The sequence below is a fragment of the Embiotoca jacksoni genome, unplaced genomic scaffold (assembly GCF_022577435.1).
Source record: "Embiotoca jacksoni isolate LCO1_2020_lvr unplaced genomic scaffold, fEmbJac1.0.p SCAF_32, whole genome shotgun sequence".
Classification (NCBI taxonomy): Eukaryota; Metazoa; Chordata; class Actinopteri; family Embiotocidae; genus Embiotoca; species Embiotoca jacksoni.
Window position 1 is genome coordinate 538,412 of NW_027185384.1, and position 23,865 is coordinate 562,276.

General features: G+C 42.5%; 1 protein-coding gene across 7 annotated transcripts in view; it reads right to left on the reverse strand.

Moving 5' to 3' along the window:
* The window catches only part of ppfia2 (PTPRF interacting protein alpha 2), a 151,174-nt gene that overhangs the window by 79,748 nt on the left and 47,561 nt on the right, over positions 1-23,865 (reverse strand). For 2 of the 7 annotated variants that reach the window (XM_069164854.1, XM_069164852.1), the window contains exon 1: positions 14,773-15,265. The exons of the other annotated variants lie outside the window; for them this stretch is intronic. In XM_069164854.1, coding sequence (XP_069020955.1) covers positions 14,773-14,853 — 81 coding nt within the window. In that variant the 5' untranslated portion in view covers positions 14,854-15,265. Of the gene's footprint in view, positions 1-14,772; positions 15,266-23,865 lie in introns of those variants that run through there. 7 annotated transcript variants of the gene reach the window in all.

A 23,865-nucleotide genomic window follows, 5' to 3' on the forward strand; every position in this document is an offset into this window, starting at 1 on the left:
AACCTACATTTCCAGATTTATGTGCTGAGAGGTATACGGAGGTTGATGTAACAGACGTTGTTTCAGTGCTTTTAAGTGGGGGGCACTCGTGTAAACATGACCATGAATAATCCATTAGACTCTGATAGACAACAACGCGTCAGGGGATCCGGATCGGGTTCCTCGTTAGCAAGAGCCCTAACGGGGAAAAACACACGTCATGTGATTTTAGCAAACTATCTCTTATGCATGCGAACATCTTGAGGTTCATGCAAGTGCAGAGCAACAGATCAATGAAAAGCCCGAGTCCTTATGTTTTTATAGTGTCCTAATATATGGTGCAGCAGTTTGTCAGATATAGCAATGTCTTTTCTTTTAAGATGTTTATCTCAGTTTTGAATTTCTTTGAGCACTCTAACTTCAAAATCTGCTTCACAAATTAAACTCTTTACAACCTAAATTATCTTTCCTCGTGTTTATTTTATTTGCTCAGAATATTTGTTGATTTTTATGCTACATTGCGTTCTGGCAAAAACTAAATGTACTGTAGGTCCCGGGAAGTAATCGATGTGATGAAGTTCCCGGTTTAAAACTAATTTCACACAAGCTGGCAAGTAAACAAGTAAACTCAGAAGTCTACATTAACAACTAATGTCCTCCACAGTCTGACGCTATCGCAGAAATCACAAAAGGTTTTCTTTGCAGTTATGTACAAGCATCATTTAATGCCTAAACTGATCGGCTGGCTGCCAGCCACTCGTTCACAACTGCTCTCGTTAAAGCTGCTCGGCAATAACACCTCTGCTGTGTTTTTTTTCTTTTTTTCAAAGCAGACATCGACTGAGACGAACAGTAAATGGTGTAAAAATTCACTTCAGCGCTGCCAAATCTTTCGTGGTGTTTTCCCAAAATACCAAGAGGGAAAAGCTTGAAGGAAAAATCAATCTCAAAACTTGAAACAATATCAGCATTCTGAGTCTTTCTCCTGGGATAATTAAAATCCAAACACAAAATACTTTTCTCATTAGTAGAGATGAGACGCTGTCATTTTGCTGCCTCGTGTACTTCATCATATGCAACGCGCAACACGGGAACCGACATTTATCCAGAGAAAAGAGCTAAGGTGTACATTTCCAGTGCAGCTGTCAAGCAATTGACAGACCATCTAAAGGTTTTCTTTAAAACATACATTGCATGATCTAATGTTAACGCCGACATACCTGGGCCGACTGCATAAATCATTCACAGCCGTTCTTTAAAATAGCACACTGATCTTATAGTTTGTGTTGAATTATTCAAGGAAGAGAAACAAATATGTACGCTTTGAATCATTGGCCTGTCAGGGTGTGGGTCATGTCAGTGGTTTCTCTTTATCTCTCTCTCTCTCTCTCTCTCTATATATATATATATATATATATATATATACACTGTATATATTCCATCCATCCTGTTCCTCAGCAATTATGTGGTTAAAGCACCACTGCACTCTCCACACCGGAACGGCAGAATATTTATATTTAATCCTCCATTTGTTGTCCTCACAGTCACTATATAATAATTACAAAGTAGGTCCACAGCAAGCCCTAGCATTAGCATATACGCCAGTTTACGCCGATGCTATTCCCAGGCAGGCCATGGCCTCCTGGCTTTGTGAATAATGAACCGTGCTGCTGCAGTCAAATCCCAGCTGTAATAATTCGCAACCTCAGGATCATCCGTGTGTATTCAGGCGCAGCAGGGAATCTGTTAATGTGTATTGCATAATAGGACATAACATAACCGGAGCCTGCAGTGTCAATTTACAAACAATAATTGCTGAGATCAAATCAAACCGTACACATGTATGATGATCTCCAGAAATTGTACGTACTTTACTTGGATACCATGTTATAAAAGATGATAAAAAAAAACAAAAACATAAAATAATTAAATATCAACTTGCCTGCTGAATGTGTAGGAAACCAAACTTTTTCAATTTCCTTACAGCTGACGGAGTTGAATGCATCACCGGCTCTCCAATCTGCAGTTCCTTATACAAGCCTGTCAGTTTGTTTTTAGCTCATGCTTGCTTTGCCGTTTCATGGCAGAAAACACCCACATGTTGAGCAACATCCTGACCCTCCTCCTCCTCTTCTGCTTCTTCTTCTTCTTCATCTCCAAGTAATGTTTGGACTTTCCTCCATAAAAGTCTTTATCAAATCATCTTTATAAAACTAAGGAGGAGGGAAACCGCTTCGGCCCTGCTTCATCTCTCGGTAACATGCAGGATGCATTCGTTTCAGCCGAGACGTTGTCAACTCATTGTAATCAATAGCCACTTTGCACAACTGCCACGGCCCGTAATGGCCCGACGAGCCTTTCAAGACAATGACACACTGACTACTTAATAACAGTTAAAGAAAATAATGTGTTGCACGTGTTAAAGCCCAGATTTGGCAGCGAGCTGCTCCTCCTCTGCACTAATCTCCCACTTTCCCCTCTAAATCTTCCTCCTCCTTCATTCCAGACACCATGGGTGTGGCAAAGCCAATCCGCCAGTTTGAGTCGCAGTCACCGTCTCCACGGCAACCGGGGATGGGATGCTGAGGTCTTTGCAGGGGCAGACAGTGGCTGCGTCGCACGTTAAAGTGATCGTCATGTAGCAGGTGGTGCTCCCTTCTCCTCCAGTGAGGGGCTGAAATGGCCTGCAGGGCCGCGGGGGCCCGGTCAGAGCCCGGCTAGCTGTCAGTTCACATTAGCAGAGATCACAGAGCTAACGCCAGCCAGTGGCCTGCTTTGTGTCGGGATCAGGCTCATTACAGAGACGGACACAGAGGGCATCTCCTGCATGAAAAGGCTCTGGACGTTGGGATCCGGGGAAGAACCCAGAAACATGAGCCACTGTTTGATTTCCTCAACAAAAAGTGCCTCAGACATACGTTCGTAAACCCCAAATCCCTCTGACAACAGATTAAAAATACAGATGGTGAAATTAACCCCTCGATGGAACTTCTCTTTGCTTACTCACAAAATGTCTTTAGTGTTGAGCTTTGCTTTTATCCTGAATCCCCAAACATTCATTCAACAGAGACAACAGTGCAGCTTTAACATTGTTTGGCTGGTGGCGGTACAACAAGAGGTACTTGACTGCGCACTTCACCTTTAGTAAACAACCTCAAGACAGCCAACACAGCCTGTCAGACATTTAAAACAGAGACTCTCGAGCTAAACTGCCAAAACTACTGAAAGAGGAGCTCAAAAGCTGCAACCTGCAGCATGTAATCAACCTCTGAATACAAAGGGGCTTTTGAACGAATGGAAACAGAAGCACTTGAGCCTCACACTCGCTCTCTGTTGCCAGTGGGTCAGTTAGTTATCAGTTCCTCATGTAAATACCTGGAAAATATATCAGTGGAAGTATCAGATGGTCACTGAGCTGTTTAAAGAATGGAATTTTTCCAAACGGATGTGATGAGAAAGACGGCACCGCCAACTCCCAACTGTACCTTGAAGGAAACCAAAAGCTCTCTTCCAATTAATACAGACTGATATAACACTACAATTACCATATTATTTACAGCAGGGAGCCGGACCTAGACTATTAGGAGCTGCCCCATGTGGAAAACGACATGTGGTTTGTGCCACTACAACAGACTTCCCACATCTTGTGATAATATATGCACAAAAGCCGGGAGCCACGCTATAATGACGGAGCAAGTGAACACAACATGTTTTTATTATCATAACGTGGAAGCAACAATCATTTTGGGTGACGGATCGAAAAACTCGAACCAACGTGCAGAACTTCCCAAAACAATTTGATTCTTTCACTGCTATAAAACAGAAAAGTAGCCGATCCAGTCGTCCCTTAGTAACTTTCCATATTAATTGCTGCGCCCCTGGTAAACTGGCTCAGGAACTCCCCGGTGCCCCCGTCTGCAAGTCCTCTTCAGTCCTATTGCCTGCTGTGACATTACACACTTTCATTAAAAATCCTGACTGGCTAGTTGTTCCCAGCTCACCTGCAGGGCTCTTGACACAAATCATCTACTCAGAGAAAAAAAAAAAAAAAAAGAGAGAAAATGTTCTCGATTCCTCAGGTTAGGCCGGAGCAGCTCGACGCCCGAGAAGAGCGAAAGCCACCGCAGCAGGCGGGAGGGTTTCTTCGACCGCACACCGGAGAGGAGAGCTGCGAGGATCTCGGACAATTAACTTCTCTGCTGGCTATAAGCACAGACACTCCCCCGTGAACAAGCCTTTACGGAGAAACATTAGGTGCTGAGGTGGTGTCGTCTCAGCAGGGAGTCTCTGTTCGGCTGCTGGATGAGCTGATGCAGTTGATCCCATGTGAGCCTGCAAGCGGATGGTATTGATTTTGCATGATGGGGTGGTGGTGGGAGCAGCAGCGGAAGGAATACAGACCTATGGGCTACAGAAACTTGCCTCTGTGTCTTTGAAACGCAGCATTTACTAGCAGTTTGATGGCAGCAATTTTGTGTAAACATCATACACACGCGAGAGGGAATGAAAAACCTCGGATATACAGATCCAAACGGACATAAACCATGACTCTCCACAGCCTTGTAAACTTTACAACCAGGCTTTTTATAGACCAGATGGATTTGCTTCTACTGTGACATACACACAAATCAATTGTCATTATTCACTTACAAATACCAGCATTCAAAGCTTGAGGCTAATAAGCTGCATTCCCTTCATTTAGTAGGAATGCAGACAAAAAAAAAAAAGAAAAGCCCATTATCTTGTGTTGACTTTGTTATGGACGCTGAGGGTCAGAGGCCAGGGGACATGTAATAACCACGAATTGACTTCCTTTCGTTGAGTGACATTTCACTTTCTTTGGCATGTCTTGCTAATTAAGTACACTGCCTCTCATTTGTCTATTGACAGCGTGTTTAAATCTATGGCAAAGGTCACCCGACCTAATAGAATCGGGAGAACTACAATGTGACCGGCAAGAAAGAAAGACCATAAAGATGTCAGATGACCCAACAGATGACTTTAAACTACGGCAGCGCTTTTGTTTCGACTTGTAAGAACTACACTTTATAACAGGCCAATCCACTTTTGGAAACGACTGCATTTTAAAAAGGTATCAAATTAGCGTTGTTGCTACTGTAGCCTGCTCTTGCCATAATCAGCATGCACACACTGACAGAGCTACACACAAGCAGCAGTAAAAGAGAACAGCCAAAGCTGGTGTAATTGGACATAGCCGAGATTTTATTGCCACTGCATTATTCACAAAGGCCACTACTGCATACTGTATCGCCTCGTGTGAATGACTGCGGGGGAGACATAATGTCGCAAAGAGACCGTGTGGGTGAAAGGAACACCGAGAGGACTTTAAAGCTGAACATCGCAGGCTTTTGAGAGGCTTTGGGGCAAATTAATTACTTAGAGAGTAAATTGAAAGCATAGAAATCTTGTGTTTGGCCCTTTAATCCAGCCCAGTGCACTGGGCACAGTGATGGGCCACTGAAACAAATTGAAGTGTGCGTTACCATCAGAGAGCAGGAAAAAGGTCGTAAGACAAAGAGATAGATGTGTAGAGTTAATGATAGAATATAGGAAGACCCAAGACCCCCCCCCCTCTTTCCCAACACCCCCTCCCCCCCACTCCCTCCATTACGGAGCCTGTTTGAGCTATAAAGTTAAACAGCCAAGGAGGAGAACCTTGTGGAATGGGTACTCCAGTTTCAGCACCACGGACAGCGAATGTCCGTTCACCCAGAAATCAGGTGAGCCATGAAGAAGCGGCATGTATGGATAAACCATAGACTTTATATAAAAGTGGATGTAGATTGTGGGTCTAAAAAATTAGGCCCGACGTGGAAGTGCCTTAAGATGCAATACCACCGACTGCCACTAGGGGTTGGCTCCAAAAAGCCTCTGGCTCCAAAGACTCCCATTCACCTTCTCTCTGCTATTGATTGGCGGGACGTCCTATCATCAGGTTTCCAATCAGATAGAATCAGATCCACCACTCGCTTCCCCACAGCTAGTCCAAATATGGCCACTTCTGGCTCCAAAACGTTCCGAGGCTTCATAACGGCTGTTTACAAACCAACGGCTGATGTCACTGTTGGTTGCTGCTTGGCTTAAACAAACAAATGGAATAAGACGGTTCTAGAGTCAGAAGTGTGAGCATTAAAACGGCATAGTTCCATCAGATCATCCTTTCAGTTTGATTACAGTAAAAGCCTTAGAAAACCATCAATACAGCTACAGTGATGCCTGCCCTCTGCGTACACTCTCTGAATATCAATGGACCCCATCTACTAGGAAAACAACTATTTTTTTCCCTCTCTATATTTATTATTTTTTATTCAAAATTCACAGCCTATAAGCAGAACATGCTATTTGAATTGCAAAACAATTCAAATGGCCTCAAGCAGGGGGCATTATGATTCATGTTTACCTGATGCCCCTATCAGTAAAGCAGGTTATTTACTGCTCTTTGTAATACAGTAAAATAGAGGAACCCTACTGGGAGTATAGTCATGAAAGAATCTGATGGCAATGTGCCAAAGTATTGGTTTGGCTTTTACATACAGATGGCAAAAACATCAATGAAAGATATCTGTATGTAAGGCAGTCAAACAACAAAATCGATGGCAGCTGCACTCAAATTACAATCAGATTACGTGTTAGTTCACATTAGAGTTTACATTTTCTGCAAGTTTCAGCACAGGTATCACAACCCAAAGCAGGAGCTACATCCTTTTCCCCTACCATAGGGCTTTTAGTTGCTGCCCACATGTCTGATTTTCTAAGAGCTCCAAATAGGTCTCGCATTGGGCCCATTTACCGCTGAGAGTGGAGCTGGAGATGATGGAGAGAGGATGGTGGCAGCTGTCACAATATATGCTGACAATGTGGCTCTCACCAGGGTGAGGAGGCGAGGATGTGACCCTGTTTTAATGTGCAGAGGATGGGGACACTATATGTATGCATCTGTGCAACTGTGAGGATGAAGATAAGATTAAAAGATGGATGAAAATAGTTGTTGTAGTTCCACTGTTGTCCGCTGTGTCATGGTCGCACATATTGGATATCGGGTCACTCGGTAGCCGAGCAGTGAATCTTTGGGCGAAATGACACAATGTCAATGGCTGAATGAGCCTCTAGTGAGGTGATCAGTGCCGAGGTAGGGATGGTTTTATTACCAGCCATGATTCACTCTCTTGTTCTTTTGTTTTTTTTCAATCCCAAACAGACAGTGTGCAGCTATTTTAACTCTGTCACACGGTCAAAATCTTGTGATATTAAGTTCTAAAGTTTTCTTTCTTTGGTCCACCTCGCGGACCATCTTTAACTTCTGGATTATTGTCACTCTCACTGACAAAAAAAAAAAAAAAAAAGCCTCACGGATCAGTCATTTGACCAAACACACAAAAAGTAGAAAGATGCACGTTGGTTTGATTTCACCCCGGAAAGTAAAAAGGACACATTCACTGCTTTGTATCCTCACACTGAAATTCTCTCCCTTTCAAGAGATCACACTGCTGCAGTAAGCCAGGCAAAGGGTTACACCATAATTGCATCAATGACGAGAGGTTGTTGCCACACTAGACTCTATTGAAGTGAGTGCATTGGCCTGTGCGTGCACCCTATCCTCCACTCTAAAACCTCTGTGGGATCCGCGCTGCGCATGTATGCATGTCAGTGAAATAGGGTATGAGGGTACGAGCCGTGTATCAAATATGTTTCGCTGTTCAACATGTGCTAACTGTAGCTGACAATACGGCAGGAGATTAAAGGATCATGTGTGATAAAAGAGAGGAAGAAATATGAGTCTCACATTAAAAGGTCAGGAAGTAGTCAACTTTTTTTTTTTTTTAAGGACATCAAATTTCATGAAAAGACAAACAACAACAACCATTAACTCCTTCATTCAGCAAATTTTAAACTTTCCTACCCTGATTATAGCCTTAAGCCCCGAGCTCTTTCATACTGAAGATATAAAAGATCAAAAAGGGGCCGTAGGTATATATTTCCAGTATTTAAAAAATACCACCACACACACACACACACACACACACACACACACACACACACACACACACACACACACACTTAATTTCAGTCTTTCAGATAAGCCTTGGTTTTTTCTGCCATGTCAGCAAACTCCATAAACCACATGGCTGGTTTTAGGTATTACATTAAATAAAGTTTGTTTTATTAATTTTAAAATGAGACTCCAGGTATTTGCTCTACATAGCCTGGAGCACATACTTAAAAAACAACAACTCCATTTCCAGGTTAATAAAGTCATTTCCACATGGCTACAATTTTATTTGCATTAATTCAGTCGTGATACTTGAAGATTGCCAAGTTTATTTTCACTTCTTTTTGTTGTCTGGTCACAAATTCCAGGGCAACAACACAAAGTACATGAAGACTGTCTGTTTATGAGCTGACACACAGACTGGCAGTCTTCTATTCCTTCTCCCTGTCCCTTGTTCACACACACACACACACACACACACACACACACACACACACACACACACACACACACACACAGGGGCCTCTTGCTTTCGAAAGCTCGCTCATCCTTTTAATCGGTGTGGAATCCATCAAAGTGGGTCAAACTCCCTTCCCCATCTGCCCCGGCCAGATTTTAAATGCACGAGGGCTGATTAAAAAAAGACCAAGAAAAATAGGGCAAACCCCTACAACACACACATGTATACACATCACACAGGAGACCGGCTGCAGGACACGGATACCGAAAGGCAGGACTGTGTGTCTGAGTGTGCGAAAAGGTAACGATGTCGGAGGACATTTGTAAGCAATTACGGCGTGCCAGCGTAACAAATAAAAGGTCAAGCACTTCGACTTCATTCTGTTGGCCGTGCATCAATTTGTCATGTTTGCGCTCATTTGCATACGGCCACCTTTTGTTGTTCCATCAACCATCCCTGAGCACATGACACGGGGAGGGTGGGGCACGCGAAGGGCGGCGGGATGGGTGCGACAGGGTGCTGGGTGAGACAGCTGTGGGGGGGGGGGGGGGGGGGGGGGATAAGCTCACTCTCACAGCTGGGTGTTATTACTGTGCGTGAGCTTTTCTGTGTAGATCACATGCGTCGGAGTGTCTTTTTTTCCCGTTTGTTTGCAGCCGTGTGTGTTTTCACGTACAAATTACGCGTTACCGCGGAAGCGTCTGCACTCGTGTTTCCAGTGCTATTCGAATCGCGATGGAAATCACGCAAACACAGCGCCTGACAGAGTGGAAAAAAGCTGTCCATGTTTCCCTCCGGGTCATCCTGCAGCGCCGTCCTGGAGTCACGTGACGACTAGTCCAGTTTGAAACATGTGCCGAGATCATTGAAAGGGGCAGGACTCTGCATTTAGCTCGTCATCGTGCTTCACAAATGGGGATTTCCAAGATTAAGTGTTCACATGGGGCAGATAAAGAGAGGACATTTGCATTACACAATAAATTAAGCAAAGATGAAGCATTAAAATGTCTCTACAGCTGCAACTCTAGCAGTATTTAATGTCGTGTCACGATATGAGGCTGCGACTAACACTTTTATTCCCCCGCAGATGAATATGATGATTGGTTTCTTCGTAATTCAGCTCAGTTTTTGGTCAATAAAATCATATTAAAATATCCAAGAACATGCAAATTGTTTGTTTTGTTGAGACAGCAATCCAACCTCAAAATGATCAGGTTAATATCACCAAGGATCAAGAAAGTATTTTTTTGTATAGCTTAAAAAAACAGAACAAATAATTGATAATCAGAACAGTTGCTAGTTCACTTTCAACAGGCTGATTAATAATGTATTTGTTTCAGCTCTTACTCTTCAAAAAAAAGTTCAAGGTCTACGAGTCCAAAACCAAAAGGTATTCAAAATCATAAAACTTTCAAATTTCAGATGCTGCAAACAAACAAACTCGGCTTTTTTTTTTTACTTATTCATAAATAACTTCCTGAACTTGACTTTCTGTCAGTTGAATCCATTTTTCACAACAGCTTTCTACAACAGTCCAGGGTCACACAAACAAGAAATAAACTTCCTTACTGGCAATAAAAAAATTTAAAAAAAAGTTCAACTTCAGTCTGTGAGAAAACAAACGCTCAGGTCTTCTGTGTCCACTGGGGAAAAACAGGAAGTTGAGGCATTGCCATGACAAGTCAAGAAAACTAGATGTTTACTTGTCATTCTTGCTGCTGCCTGGTGTCATTCGATGAGTCACCCTGTGCTCCACGGGCCTGATTGTGCCTGCGAGAGTGTGAAGGTGTGAAGGTGCAAGAGTGTGTGCAGTAGTTGCTGCTGATTTTTGCATCTCGAGATGCAACACTGAATAAGAGGCGCCGTGCCATTCCTGCACTCAGCTTAAGTAGTGTACTAGAGAAGTTGTATCTGAGCCTCGATATAAACATCCCTGCGTGGAGGTAAGCGCCGAGCTAAATGAGAAGTAGCACTTTTTAATCAGCGCGTGCAGCCGTGTCATTCGTCTCCTCTGTCAACTCTCAGTCGGTAAAAGGGGGAAAGCCAAAAGGAGGCGCAGCTTTAACGGTATGATTAAGCGGGGTTGGCCTTCGCTGCGGCTGTGCTTACAAACAAAGCAGCGAGGACAGATGCTCATAGACGAACCCGACCCCAAACAGCAGCTCTTCAGCCAAATTCCCCCGGCGGCCGCGGCGCTATAAACCTCCCGAATGCCAGTTCACTGCAGAAGAGAGGATTATTTTGGAGGAGAGAACGAGCTCGTTTCCTTCCTTTCCTCTTTAACAGCCAGCCGGAGGGATACTAATGTACAAGAAAAAACCCAAAACACCAAAGGCATGAGGAAAATGCATCTGACAATCTGTCTGAAAGTTGACTGCCAACTCTAGCACGACTTTGCCTGAGCTCTGATTAGATTCACAAGACAGCGTTACCTCCTTCTTGTTATCCAATTTCTTTCAATTAACTCGACAGTATGAGCCTCTGTCTGTAAGAACATCTTCTCACACTAGAGGTGACTGCGTGGGTCATGTGGAAAAGAATGCATCTTGGACCGAGGGAAACGAGAGAGAGAGAGAGAGAGAGAGAGAGAGAGAGAGAGAGAGAGAGAGGCTTTCAGGACAAAGACATCTCAGCTGAATCACACGCAGCGCTAATTTGAAAAGCAGGGGCAAACACTGGGCAACAATTATGTATCACTTTCAGGTAGCTCAGCTCTGTCTAACTGGCGGGGTGTTGTGGGATAGTAATAATGATATTAAATACAAGGACATGGACAAAGCGACTACTAAGAATTCAGGCTTGGGCTAAACTTTAATTGACTCTTCTTAAATTAACACTTGGTAAAACTGGGAAATAGTATCGGTACTAATGTGAATATGAAGATTTGTGATCCCAGCAGCCTGGATGTGTCTGGAGTCTCACGACACTAGGTGATATTTGTTTTAAACTCAACTTTTAGACTCAGTGAGAGTATTTCATAAAAGCTCAAATCCCTGCCTTCATCTCACAAGAAAAACTGCCAAGGGAGTAGATCCATTGTGCGCAATGTTTCTCCAACTGACTCTTCCCAGAACAGCTCCATAAAGTCTTGTCTGATGATGACATCGCAAGAACACCTCCTGCTTTAATAATGGCTCGCAGCAAACGGTATCTGACACATCTCTCGGACTTTACGAGGCAGAACAACAGTCGCGGTCTCGCTCTGAGTGTAAGAACTCGTGTCACATCAAAGAGACTCGAGGCTGAAGCTCCGCTGTGAACCGACTAATGTGGCCCAGTGGGTTCTGAGCACTGCCAGCGTGGGATTTCACTGAATGTCACTCCAACACCAGGCTACAAATGGCACAGACAGAGGTTTGCCTCATTCCTCCCTGTCACCTTGTGTATAAAAGTGAACGCCGCTTCAACAGCATGAAAAATGAGGCCAATGCAGAAGTGCCTCAAACTGCAATACCACCGAGTGCCACTCGGGGTCGGCTCCAAAAGGCCTCCGGCTCCATAGACTCCCATTCAACTTCTCTCATTAAATACAAAGTCAATCAATTTTTTCCACAGGTTGTTATGGTGTTGTTGGCTAAAGTCGGTCCTTCTCATCAGTTTTCTGGCAGTCCATCCAAAAATAATCCTGTCATTAATTAGAAAATAGGCCTCAAAAAGCTGTGTTTTTGGAGGCGTGTCTGTTTGATTGCCAGGCCTGTGGTGCAGTCAGGTTTCAGATACCGGTGGGCGGGATGTACTGTACTCGGTTTTTCCAATCAGATCCATTGCTCGTCCAAATATGGTCACTTCTGGCTCCAAACTGCTCCGAGCTGGCAAATTGCGACAGCCAAAATCCGAACTCAAGTCCCCAAAGCTGCCGTTCACAACCCAATGGGTGACGTCACTGTTGTTTGCAGACAGATATACTACTGAATGGATGGCCATGTTACTTTATAGATGCATTCCTTGTTTCTCACATAAGCCAAGTGAGCCCCTACATTTTTTCATCATCCCATAATGACGTTGATATTTCTGGTTAACAATGAAAAGTCTCGACAGCTACTGCATGGACTGCAATAAACAAACATTGTAATCGTATTTACCTAAGGATGCACACAATTTATACACCATAATATTATATAGCGCCCCCGCTGAGCCACTGACTGTCTGCAGACTTTTTGTCTGGTTTTTAGTCTATCTAAGTCACCTTTCTCGGCCATTCATCACACTGTGAGCCAAGGTCAACCACAAAACTACAGGTGAGGAAAGAGATAAGTGCTATTTCATTCTCCTCTTATCTGTGCCTCATGATAATGTGTCAGCTGAATTGCCTCCGAATGTCGTTAAGGAAATATCGGTTGAAAGTTGGAGCAACATACGGAGACTGTAGACACAGCTGTGCGGCAGACCAGCGAGCTCCCAAAACTGAGCAAACTCTGACACTTCTGGGTACATGTTTACAGAGCCAGGCGGTGAATACTAAAGAAATTGAATAACTTCATCACCCTGATGGAGCGGATGAGGCTTCAAAAAGGCACCTACTTTGCAATTTAATTCAATTTGCCCCGGCCGTTTTTAAAATTGCAAACTAAGAAGGGCAATCTCGTAAAATGAATATCATTAGTAGCTGGTAAACACTTTGAGTGGAGCTCCGTTTGAATGGCTGCACATGCAAGTTTTTACCTAACCAGGCATTATAGATCTTATCTCTCCTCAAGGGTAGAAGAAAAACAGTGGTGAGCAATAGTGACTTTCCCTATAATTCATTTTTATGGGGATTTCCTGGGACTATAATCTGAGAGCTAGGACGCCTTTGATAATGCGATATCAGAGGAGCTTCTTCCAACAGGTACAAGCCCGCGGGGAGCCTTTCTTCACTAATGATTTGACATGAAAAGGTAAAGCAGAGGTTATGACGCCCCAGACAAACACCGAAGGGAGGGAAATCTTCAAATGTTAAAGTCACGGTGGCTCGGTGGTTAGAGGGCGAACTGGAGGAAATGATTTAAGAGGTAATGACACTGTGCCTTTTTGAGCTTTTGTCGTCTCTTGCCTTTCTTCCTTGCTTACCATAAAAACAAAGAGGTACCAAAAATATCACCACCAACATGAAAACAAATGTGAAAAAAAATAAAACTTGCAAGTAGGAATGAGACACTCGTCTCTCTTTCCGGCCCAGATTGTGATTTGACTGATGAACTGACGAGGCAGGTGTATTTCTACGTAAACATGTCCTCTGAAACTGAGCTCCGATCAGCACTTCAGCTCACTTGAAAGTCAACCCACAAACCACTTTCCATTCGGTTTCAGTGAAGCAGCATCTTATCAAAGCATGCTGACTGCACCTGGATGCAAAAATTTCCACCATCATCACCCTATTTTTTTTTCCTGACTGAAAAGGCGACCAGCAGGCTCTCGAGGAGTGCTGCGAAACAGGATAATTTTTTTTTTTTTTTTTTTTTTAAATCGCACTCACTGAAACGTTTCCTTCCTTTCTTCCTTCCACCCACAGGAAAACAGAAAGTACTGGCGTGGTTACAACAGCAATACACACTCAATCAATATCCACTGACTCCACTTCATTGCCATGCATGCACAGGCTCTGGGCAGAGTACAATTATGCACAGGCAAGGCAGCGTACAGTAATAAGTGTAGGCCACTGTGTCTGCACACATCTGTCCCTATTTCAGGCAGATAGAATTAGAGCACAATTCAAAGACACAACTACATACAGAGGGTGAGATACAGTGGGCTAATCATGAATGATTAAACATCATTATACTGAAGGGAAATGGAGATGAACTCGGATTAGGGTTCCTGATGATTCCAATCTCAGATGTTTTATTTAGCAAGTGGAAGTGTGAAACTAGAAATTGTTTTGCTCTATTCTTTTTGTATCTTGTCTTTTAAGATTTTATAAGCGGGAATATAGTAAAATATCAGCTCCTTATGTTCCTTCTTTGTGCATATTCACTTCTCAGCATACACTTTGATTTCACTTAAGTCAATTCAAAAACATTATTAAAAGAGTATTTCTGACTCCATCTTTCTGTCCAGCTTAAATGCAAAACACAGAGGCTGCAAATTGAAAGTCGTAACAGATCAGGGTTGAGTTATCTCGGGAGTCTGAGGGTCTGCATGCAGGTAGGAAACACCCAACACACGCAGCTCTGCAGAAATTCATATAGTATGCCACAATAAAAGCCTCAAACCATCCCTCTTACAGAAAAACAAAAGTGATGGCAACATATTAAAACAGCACGGAAATAAGATAAGCAGTTGACATGTGAGTAACGAAGCACACACGGGAAAAAGAAGGACTGAAGCCACGCAGTTCACTTGCCTGGAATGTGTAAAACCTTGTCCCATTCGGTGGATGCACCTTCGGGGAGTTGGTCCCCGTACTCATGTCTGAGAAAATCATAATCCCTTTGGTGGGCAAATAATCCAGAAGTGATCCAGTGGGGTGTTTTTTTTTTTTTTTTTTTTTTTTTTTTTAAACCAGCCGAAGGTAGTGTGTTTCACAGAAACTCAGACACGATCCGAGGTGGGGACTCGGATCAGCTCCTGACCCGACTCTGCGGCTGCGCTCCCGGGCATCAGAAGGTGGAGCGGTCCGGTAAAAAAAAGAAAAAAAAAAAAAAAAGAAAAAAAAAAAGGAAAAAGATGTGCGCAACGCTGCGCGATAATAAAAGTGAAAACAAGGCAACTCTCTCGTCTTCTTTGCAAGTTCCGACACGCATGCAGATGAATATTCTCTGTGTCCTTTTTTTTTTTTAGCGATTTGAATGGAGAGTGAAAGCCAGCGGCTCCATGGTGTCCCCACGCCCGCTGCAAGCAGCTCTGCTCGCGGCTCAGATGGTTCCGTCTGTGCGCGGATTATCGCCTCCCTCCTCCTCTGGTTTCACCAATAATCAGGCAGAGCATCACAGCCCGGCCCTGCCAACAACATACTGGGTGCCTAAACTGGCAGCAGAGACACACGTTCGCTCTGTTTGTACACTGTAAAAATCTCATTTTGTCATGAAATCATTTCATGTTCTTCATTGAAACGGGTGAAAATAAAATATGTCTCAGTAAAGTCTGATTCTCCGGCTCTTTATTTGTTTGTTCACGTTCAAAGAGAAGTCAAAATAAGAAAAGGTGAAAACATATTTTACATTTAATTGTTTTTAGAAAAAAGATCATATTTGCATTGGAAACGTGTCAGTGATGTTTCATAATGGATACAAAAAAATGTATGATTTCAAATATGAGTACCGGATTAACAAATCACTGCAATATTGTTAACAATGGGCAGTTTTGCAGTGTAGTCGGTATTGATTGGAGGAGGAGATGGATGCTTGGGTTCCTTAAATGTGGCAGTTTTCTCTGCGGGACAATATGAGAAGCCATCACTGTCTAAAACATACAATGAAAGATGGCCCCCCTGCGTTTGCTGGGAGGTAGGAAGATTATATTATTTTGGCATTTCACATAATCCCTTTGATCTGCACACTGTAAGAGGTTGAGCAAAGGTTTTTTTAAGGTTAGATGTCAGAGTGAGCAGCTGGTTTAAAGTTGGTGTTCACATGGTGGATATGAGGCAGTCTGAGCGACTGAATCTGTGTTGTGGTTGTGAGAACAAACAGAAGTCCATCAGCTTCACTAAAGGATGCAGTGAAGTTGTTTGTGTTGGGATGAAACTGATTTAAATCAATCTTGTCATCAGTATTGTTTGTATTTTTTTTAAAAATCTTTTCATGTTATCTTCTCTCACAAATGCACCGAAAAGAAAGCCTGTCAAGCCCTCTCTCCACCAGCGAATCTCTGACTACCGTCCATTATCTCTGAAACATTTTCACTCCTTTCATTTGCTCTTGCTTCAGAAATATTTCTACAGACCCGTTCCCATTTCATGCAACAGGCCTCTATTGATTTGTCTTTCTACCTTTAAGGTTTCTATGGAAAACAGTGGCTTCAATCAGTTCAAGACGTGCTTATTGAGTACAGGCAGCTTTAATCTGTAATTTTAAAGAAAGAAAAGCACTTTTAACTTTAATAGACTTTCATCCAATTTTCATCCAAGTTGAGTAATCAACATTTACTGAATGTTTTAATCCCATTCTGGTTCCAAAGTACCATAAGCCATCAGTAAAAAAAAGAAAAGAAAATTCTAAAGAAATACAAAAAATGAAATGACTGTATTTGTTCTATTGAACTGCAGCATTCAAGGTAAAATTGTGTACCTTAACTGGACTGTGATAGTTGGATCTAAAAGTTATCTAATTGATCTATTATTGGGATATCAAACCGAGTTTAGTCACTAATAGCCCGAGCAGGTTTACGCTCTGGTCTGACTTTGTGTTGTTAGACAGTTCAGTGAGCCTGATGAAGTTGAATGGGTTGAACTCTGTGTTTTCCCCCGTTCTCTTTGGAGGGATTTGGTTTTAGGAGACTTCAAAGTATTTGCTCTTGACATAGCAGGTTAACCGCATTTCCAGCTGTGGACCAGCAGATCTCATTAACCAGACTGAGCTAAGGTTGCATCCCTGACCTGAAAGAATGAATAAAAAAAAAATACATCCAGACTGTTACACTCTACTATAATACCACATATTCACTGTGGGACTGACCTTATATGGGACATATGAAGGTCAAATCAAATACTTTTATAAGACAGCTGAGACCACAAGAGTCCTGATGAGCAGTGATTCAAGAAAAACACTGCAGCGGTGTCAAAAATGGAAACTGAAATTCTCCCCCCTGGTTTGCTTATAACGGTGCCAGGAGAGAGACTCCAGATGGGTCTGGACCGGAGGCATTTGATTGGCTGATAAGACTTACGGCCAGCCTGATGATGATCCACAGACCTCACAAACCTTTTAGTCTACAAATCCGTTTGGTTTGTCAACAATCCTACTGCATAGTACAAGTTAATATTTACATTTAGACATAATGAGGGGCGCATGGTTTTGCTCTCTTTAGAAGAATTAGTATGTATACATACTTAACTTTACCATTTTGGGAGCAAAGATTAACTGTAGATTGATTTGGATTCTCTGATAATTTAGGATTCAGTGTTCACCCAACAGATAGTCAATTTTAGATTATTTTGCTTACTTACTTACTTTCCGACAATGAACAATGCATTTTCTGTTCCAGGTACAGCTAAAGCCATAAGTAGTTCCATTAGTGATGCACAAGTGTCAGAAGTACAAAATAAAAGTCAGTTGTGATGAGCTCAAATTCAACACTTTGAAAAACAGAGATGATAAAACATGAGGAATTAAAGACCCCACATTAAAGGACACACGTGTTTCCCTTTCTACTCTGAACAGGAAAGTTTGCTTCAAACTGAAACCTCCTGTTTTACTCCGTTTCTGCTTTGCGACGTTTTCCTACTGCTGACGAGCTGTGCATTACAACAGAGTCGGACTCTGGACGTGCAGGATCTTTGCCATCAGGGGCTACTAAGCCCTCCTGCACATCGGTCACATAAAGGGGCTTGTCTGTGTGCTGCAGTGCAACCGGACTCTGACGTCACTGTACAGATGTGCAGTGGGCAGGGCTTAGTGCTCCTGACTGCTCATTGGATGGAGCCTCTCAATCCTCTCTTGGTTTCTCTGATCGGCACCACTCTTTTGTCTTTCAGCGTTTCCAAAGCTGCCGCAGATGGAAAATGCTGTTTGAGACGAGGGTTCGGTACTCTCATTAGTAGTATTAAATTAATTTAAACAGGTTATTGTTGTACAAATTGAACAGCTAATGGATCTTTTTGAACAAAGTGGGGTATTTGAAAAATAATTTTTCGAATCAATTTTTCATCAAAGTGCTTATTTACATGGTCCCATTGAGGCAATTTGCGCAAACACAGAGACTGCGCTCATTAAACCTGAGAGTGTGTGTGCCTATATTAATGTGCATTCGTGCGTGCCTGTATGTCTCCTCAAATGCATCGCATCCCTCTTTCCATCTAAATCCTAATAAAGAAGAAAAACACACAGTTTTCCTTCCTCAATCGATGGGCTCAAACAAATTGATTTTTGGTTTGAAAGCCCGTGTTTGAGCAGCCTGCCATCCTGATCTATCAGCCCAGCTATAGCATTGGACATATATAACATATCTGATAGTAGGAGTGACAATAAATTGGCAAATATGTGTATTTTTCTGCACAGCAAAGATAATATGCAGTAAAGTAGGAATGTGTGATTCTGTTTGAAGAGGTCTTGATGAAGACAGATAAGAGGTCATCATTAAATCTTGAGCTCGTGAGCAAACATACAAAAAATACTTAACAATGACCCATAGTAATAATGGTGGGAGTATGAGACTGGTAATAGCAGGGCTGTGGTAACCTGAGGATATATCTGAAATCACACAATTTAATTCCTTCTACATATATGTGTGTGTATTGTATGTCTCGAACACACAGTGTAGCTGCTAACAGAGCATTTTGCTGCAATCCTGTTTGGTCAAACAACCACTTAAACTGTAAATGAGCTGCAAACAAGGAAGAGAAAAGACTGACACTTTGTGCATACATAATGAGGATTTGGCTGTTGCAACTTCATCTTGCAAGACGCTGGAAGGAGACAGAGCAGCATTAACAAAAGAGGTTGAGTTTTGTGGCTTTGAATAAATTCTTCTGTGTCTAAAAAATGCTAATCACACCGCAGCAACTTAATATCATTGGCAGCAGGTTTTCAGAAAGCGAACACAACAGAAAAGTCAAATTTATTGGTCACATAAAATACTCGCAACTTCCCAAAGGGGACAAGTGAGATGACAGAAAGGAATTATTCTGAGAACGAGAGTCATGAATTTCCTTCCTGCCATACGGTGCAAAAAAATTGAATGTGAAACCTAAACTGCCCAAAGGAATGAAGCTGCAGGGAAATGTGCCAATTTGTTAAAAACAAAACTTGCACAAGACAAGAATTAAGCAAATATGAGCAGTTATGCTCGTCAAAAGGCTAAAATTCATGGAACTAGTTGGAAATAATGACAGAATTTTCTGTCAAGAATTCCTTCTTGTCAGAAGATAGTAAAACTTTTTAATTTCAAGTCCTCAAAGGCCACATCACCACCTCAAATTGTTTATCTTTTCCCGGCAAACAGATTTACGTTGCTATACGGATATGGAAGACGTAGGAAAGATATCGGAAAGCCACAAAGCCTTACGTTTAAGGAGAACGTAAACAATTATTTTTTGTCAATAAACTGCAAAGTTAATCATTTCAGTGCTCCGTGGATCTACAAATACAGACAACAATATTGACTGACAGTCAACAGAGTCTACGGCCATGTTAGCAGCTCTGTACGATTGTATTTAGGCCCAGCGGGGCTTTGATTTGATTTTGTTATGTTTATTTCTTTCATTCTGCCTTGCAGATATTGAGACACTGCCCGGCGTTGCCATCCCTGGAGCCGTGCTGCCAACATGACTAGAAAAAGCCAATTGAAAGCTCAAAGATGTTTGATTTACAAAAATGAAAAATAGATAAACGATGCATGTAACAACCGCTCACGTAAACAAAGAACAGGTAATAACGCTAATTGCTGTTTTTTCGATTATGAAATGCCGTAAAAGTCAAAAAGATCAAGTGCAGGCAGGCAGTGATGCAAAGCTATGATGACACACTACTGTCATTTCAAGCTATCACAAGTTGACGTTGCTTTAAATAGCACAGCTCCAGTACAACTCCCTCCTCGTTTTTAACTACTCGTCGAGGTGCACATTGATGAATCTCTGTGGGACTGCAGGTTTGGAAACACTCAGAGGAGATAGTGGCATGTTAGAATTAGCATGCTCTGTTGTCATGCCTGGCACACGGTGTCAAAAAACACACGGTCGTAACAAGCTGACTGGAGACGAGGCCCCTTTAACGGCGCTGAAGCTGTGTTGTCATGTACCTGCTGTATTGTAAAGCTCCCCAAAGAGCTCAACTGTCAGCTGAAGCAAATGGCATATCTGCACTCATCCTCTGGGTGTGGAGTCGGATTACAAAGCGAGACAAGTATATATGAGCATGGAGAGTGGGCTTCACCGCAGCCCGGTGACAAACTAGGACATTTTAAAGGACAATGTGGGGAAGAAAAAGAAGTTTTCACTGTTCACATTTTCCTGAAAGTTTTGCAAAGGAAGCTTATGGTTTTCTCTCCAAGCAACTTCCTGTATGATGGCTCGGTCTCTTGCTGCAGGGCCCCTCCAGGCTCCACAACACTGTCACCCTTCATTAACAGACATGTCACTAATTGGGTGTTTCCCTGCTACCATACCCTGCACCAAACTCCACTGGCTGTTTATTTCCATCATGAATATAATAATATAATTTGTGGGTTTTTTTAGACCCACAAATTCTCTAACTGCTCCTTTCTGTGCTGCTAAAATATGATTTTCTTTTCTTTTTATTTCGCTTTATGACCATTTATGGACTGCACATTTTGTCCAAACAACAAATGTCTTGCCAGCAAAAAGGTCTTGCAACATTACCGAGTAAAACTCCCACTAGGTCTGTAGGTGTCAGCAAAGGTCGTGGGTCCCTCCCCGCATCGAGGCTTCTTGGAAGGAAGGTCTGAAGCGGAGCGGCAGATGCATATTGATCGTGCCGACAGTCATGTGTGGGCAGACAGGCCGTAATGGACGTTACCCTGAACCTGTCACTGCTGAAACATTAGGGAGGTATTGTCGAGGGTACAATGCGAGTGAATATTTGTGTGCGTGTGTGTGTGTGTGTGTGTGTGTGTGTGTGTGTGTGTGTGTGACGGGAACGTCAAACTGTCAATAAGATATGGCCCAAGGAACAAAATGCTCGTGCACCGGTGAAAAGAGGAGAACAACGGGTTCGGTATTTTAAGCTGCTTGGACCAAATACAAATATTCATATTTTTTTGTACTTTAATATGACAAATGTTTTAGAAATGCCATATGCAGTATTTTACTGGCTTTGACTATACAGTTTTCTGAAAGCATTGGCGTTATTAAATAAACTTTTCCAAGAATTTTAACCCAAAGGAAAAGCACTAATAACAACATATAAAAATGTGCTATTGTAGATGTATGTTTAGTGAAAGAGCTCGTGATATCTGTATTTACTGGAGGTACAAGCTTTATTTAAGCGTGATTGAGTAGCTGAATTATACATTTTATGCGATTTTCATTGAAAACACAATCGGGCTCACGAGGACGTTGGGTTGTGTTCCCAACGTCATTTTGGATGTTACTAATGCTACCAGCTAGCTATGGCTAATGCTAATGGCCAAGCTCATCGGCAAATGATAAAGTCTTACTGACCGTTATTTCTCCCATTTTTGACGAGCAAGGTTTTAAAGCAGGATGTGTACAGACGTCCAGTGCCACAAAGAAAGGAGGAGATGTATGAAATCTTAGCTACCGAGGCACCGAGGCAGACTGTAACTTACGGTATTGCTTACCGCCCCGCTGGGAGATTCCCAGTTCTCTTCACAGTTGAGTTGTTTTTCACCAAAGCTGTACAGGAAACTGAGACAGCCTTTGACATTTTTTCCCTTGGAAGTTCGTTTCAAAGAGGAGATTTTTGTCAGTCGGTTGTCATTTGAAAACTCCCATGTAGCTTCGATGAAGAGAGCCTTTTGACAGGGCTAAAAACCGTGCAAATGGGCGATGGGAAATGGAGCCGGCGGCTATTCCCAGCCCTCGAGGTTAGTGAGGACCCGAGGTATCGTCCCTGTGGTTGACTGACCTCTCGACCCAACTTTCATTCTTTCCTGACAACAGGTACCAAAGAAGAAGAGCCTTCTTTCTCGACCGTGGATCCCTTTAGCCTGCAGGAAGATACTGTATTTTTGTTGTTGTTGTTGGCGTCCCACAACTGAACAGCTGATATTAATAACGCAGTGCCCAAAAACAAGCTCGGTGTTAAAGATTTGAAATGACAGTAACAAAAACCTCACAGGTAAAAATATTACAAAAAACTGCCTTTGCTTAATAACCAAATATGGCCATTTTTGAGTCGGCCCCCCCCAACAAACCTCACGCTGTACATTTATCTATTCCAACGCTTACCCGTGGCGACAGTTATTTGTTTACTCATACATAAAATAGCACAGGCGGGGCCGCTTCCAAGACGCGCTCGGCGAGTCCATCGGGAAAGTAATCAAGCTCTGAGCGAGCGGAGAGCGTCGGAGCAGCTTTTCAATCACCGCCGAGCGAACTGGCGCCGCATTACAAACACGCAGCTTTTGACCGCACCAATCGAGGGTGCCGTTGTGCTCGGCGCTTCTAAAGAAACACGCTGATTCGGGTACATGAACTGTCAATCATTATTTTCAGTGTAGTCATTCATGTGCGCGGGCCGACTGGAGCAATATCCGGAGGATGTCGTGTTACTTACGGCGCGGAAAATAGAATCTGACAAAAGAAGGAGAGGAAGTCACAGCTCTGAATCGACACGCTTATTTCTCCTCCGCTGCAGGGTGCATAGATTTAATCTGCTCATTACATCATTAACTAACAGTTTTCCAACTTACAAAGCCATATTGTGTCTGTATGGCTTATTAAATGACTTCTTCATTATATTATGTTACAACGGGAGTCTGAAGGCGCTGTGGCTAACTGTTAGCATCTTTATCACAGCCAAAATACAAAGGTCCAAGCTCTTTTGTTAAACGTTGCTATCATTGTATTTGCATTGTGAAATACATGACAATAAACTATATGTATATATACGTGATCAAACCTATAGAAGTGTCTGAGACTTCTTAAAGTATGTTTAAGCACTACATGGTTCTCATAAAGCAGTGAAATAAACACTCCTTCTTGAAGCTGCTACTTGTGTTACCGCTACTGAAATTTCTGGATGATTAAAAAAAAAAAAAAAAAAAAAAAAAAAAAAAATGCTCCATAATGGCTGAGTCATAAAACATAAGGCGTTGACATGAAGCCGCCCACAGTTCATTCTTGCTCGTTGTCTTGAAATGTCATGAGGCTTTTTCTGGACGCACGAATCGCCCGGTGACCACACATTATAAGAGAATTTAAAAACCACCTATTTTCTCCACAGTTAAACTTAGACACAATGCTATCAGTTTAATTTGTTAAACTTCTGTATTATTCAGTGTGCGTGGGTCGATGTTAAAAGTTTAAAACATTCATGAAAAAAAAATGCTGATCTTGAGGAGAATGTGTGTCGGCAAACAGCTTCACCAGTTCAGGAATATAAAACGGATAACGTCAAATATTGCATCATTCATGTTGCATCCAGTCATGCTGAGAATCGTCGCTTTGAGCTCTCAAACCTGCTGTTATGTCGGTGCTTGTCAGAAGGATATGTGGCCTGGTTTATTACGGAGCGAACTATTGCAGGGCTCCTGCTGAGACTTACGGGGAGCTCGACTGCGGCTTCACTCCTGCTTTCAAAGCATCACGTTCACTCCTCGGGTCAAACAGCCAATTTTGTGCACAAAATACAACCAA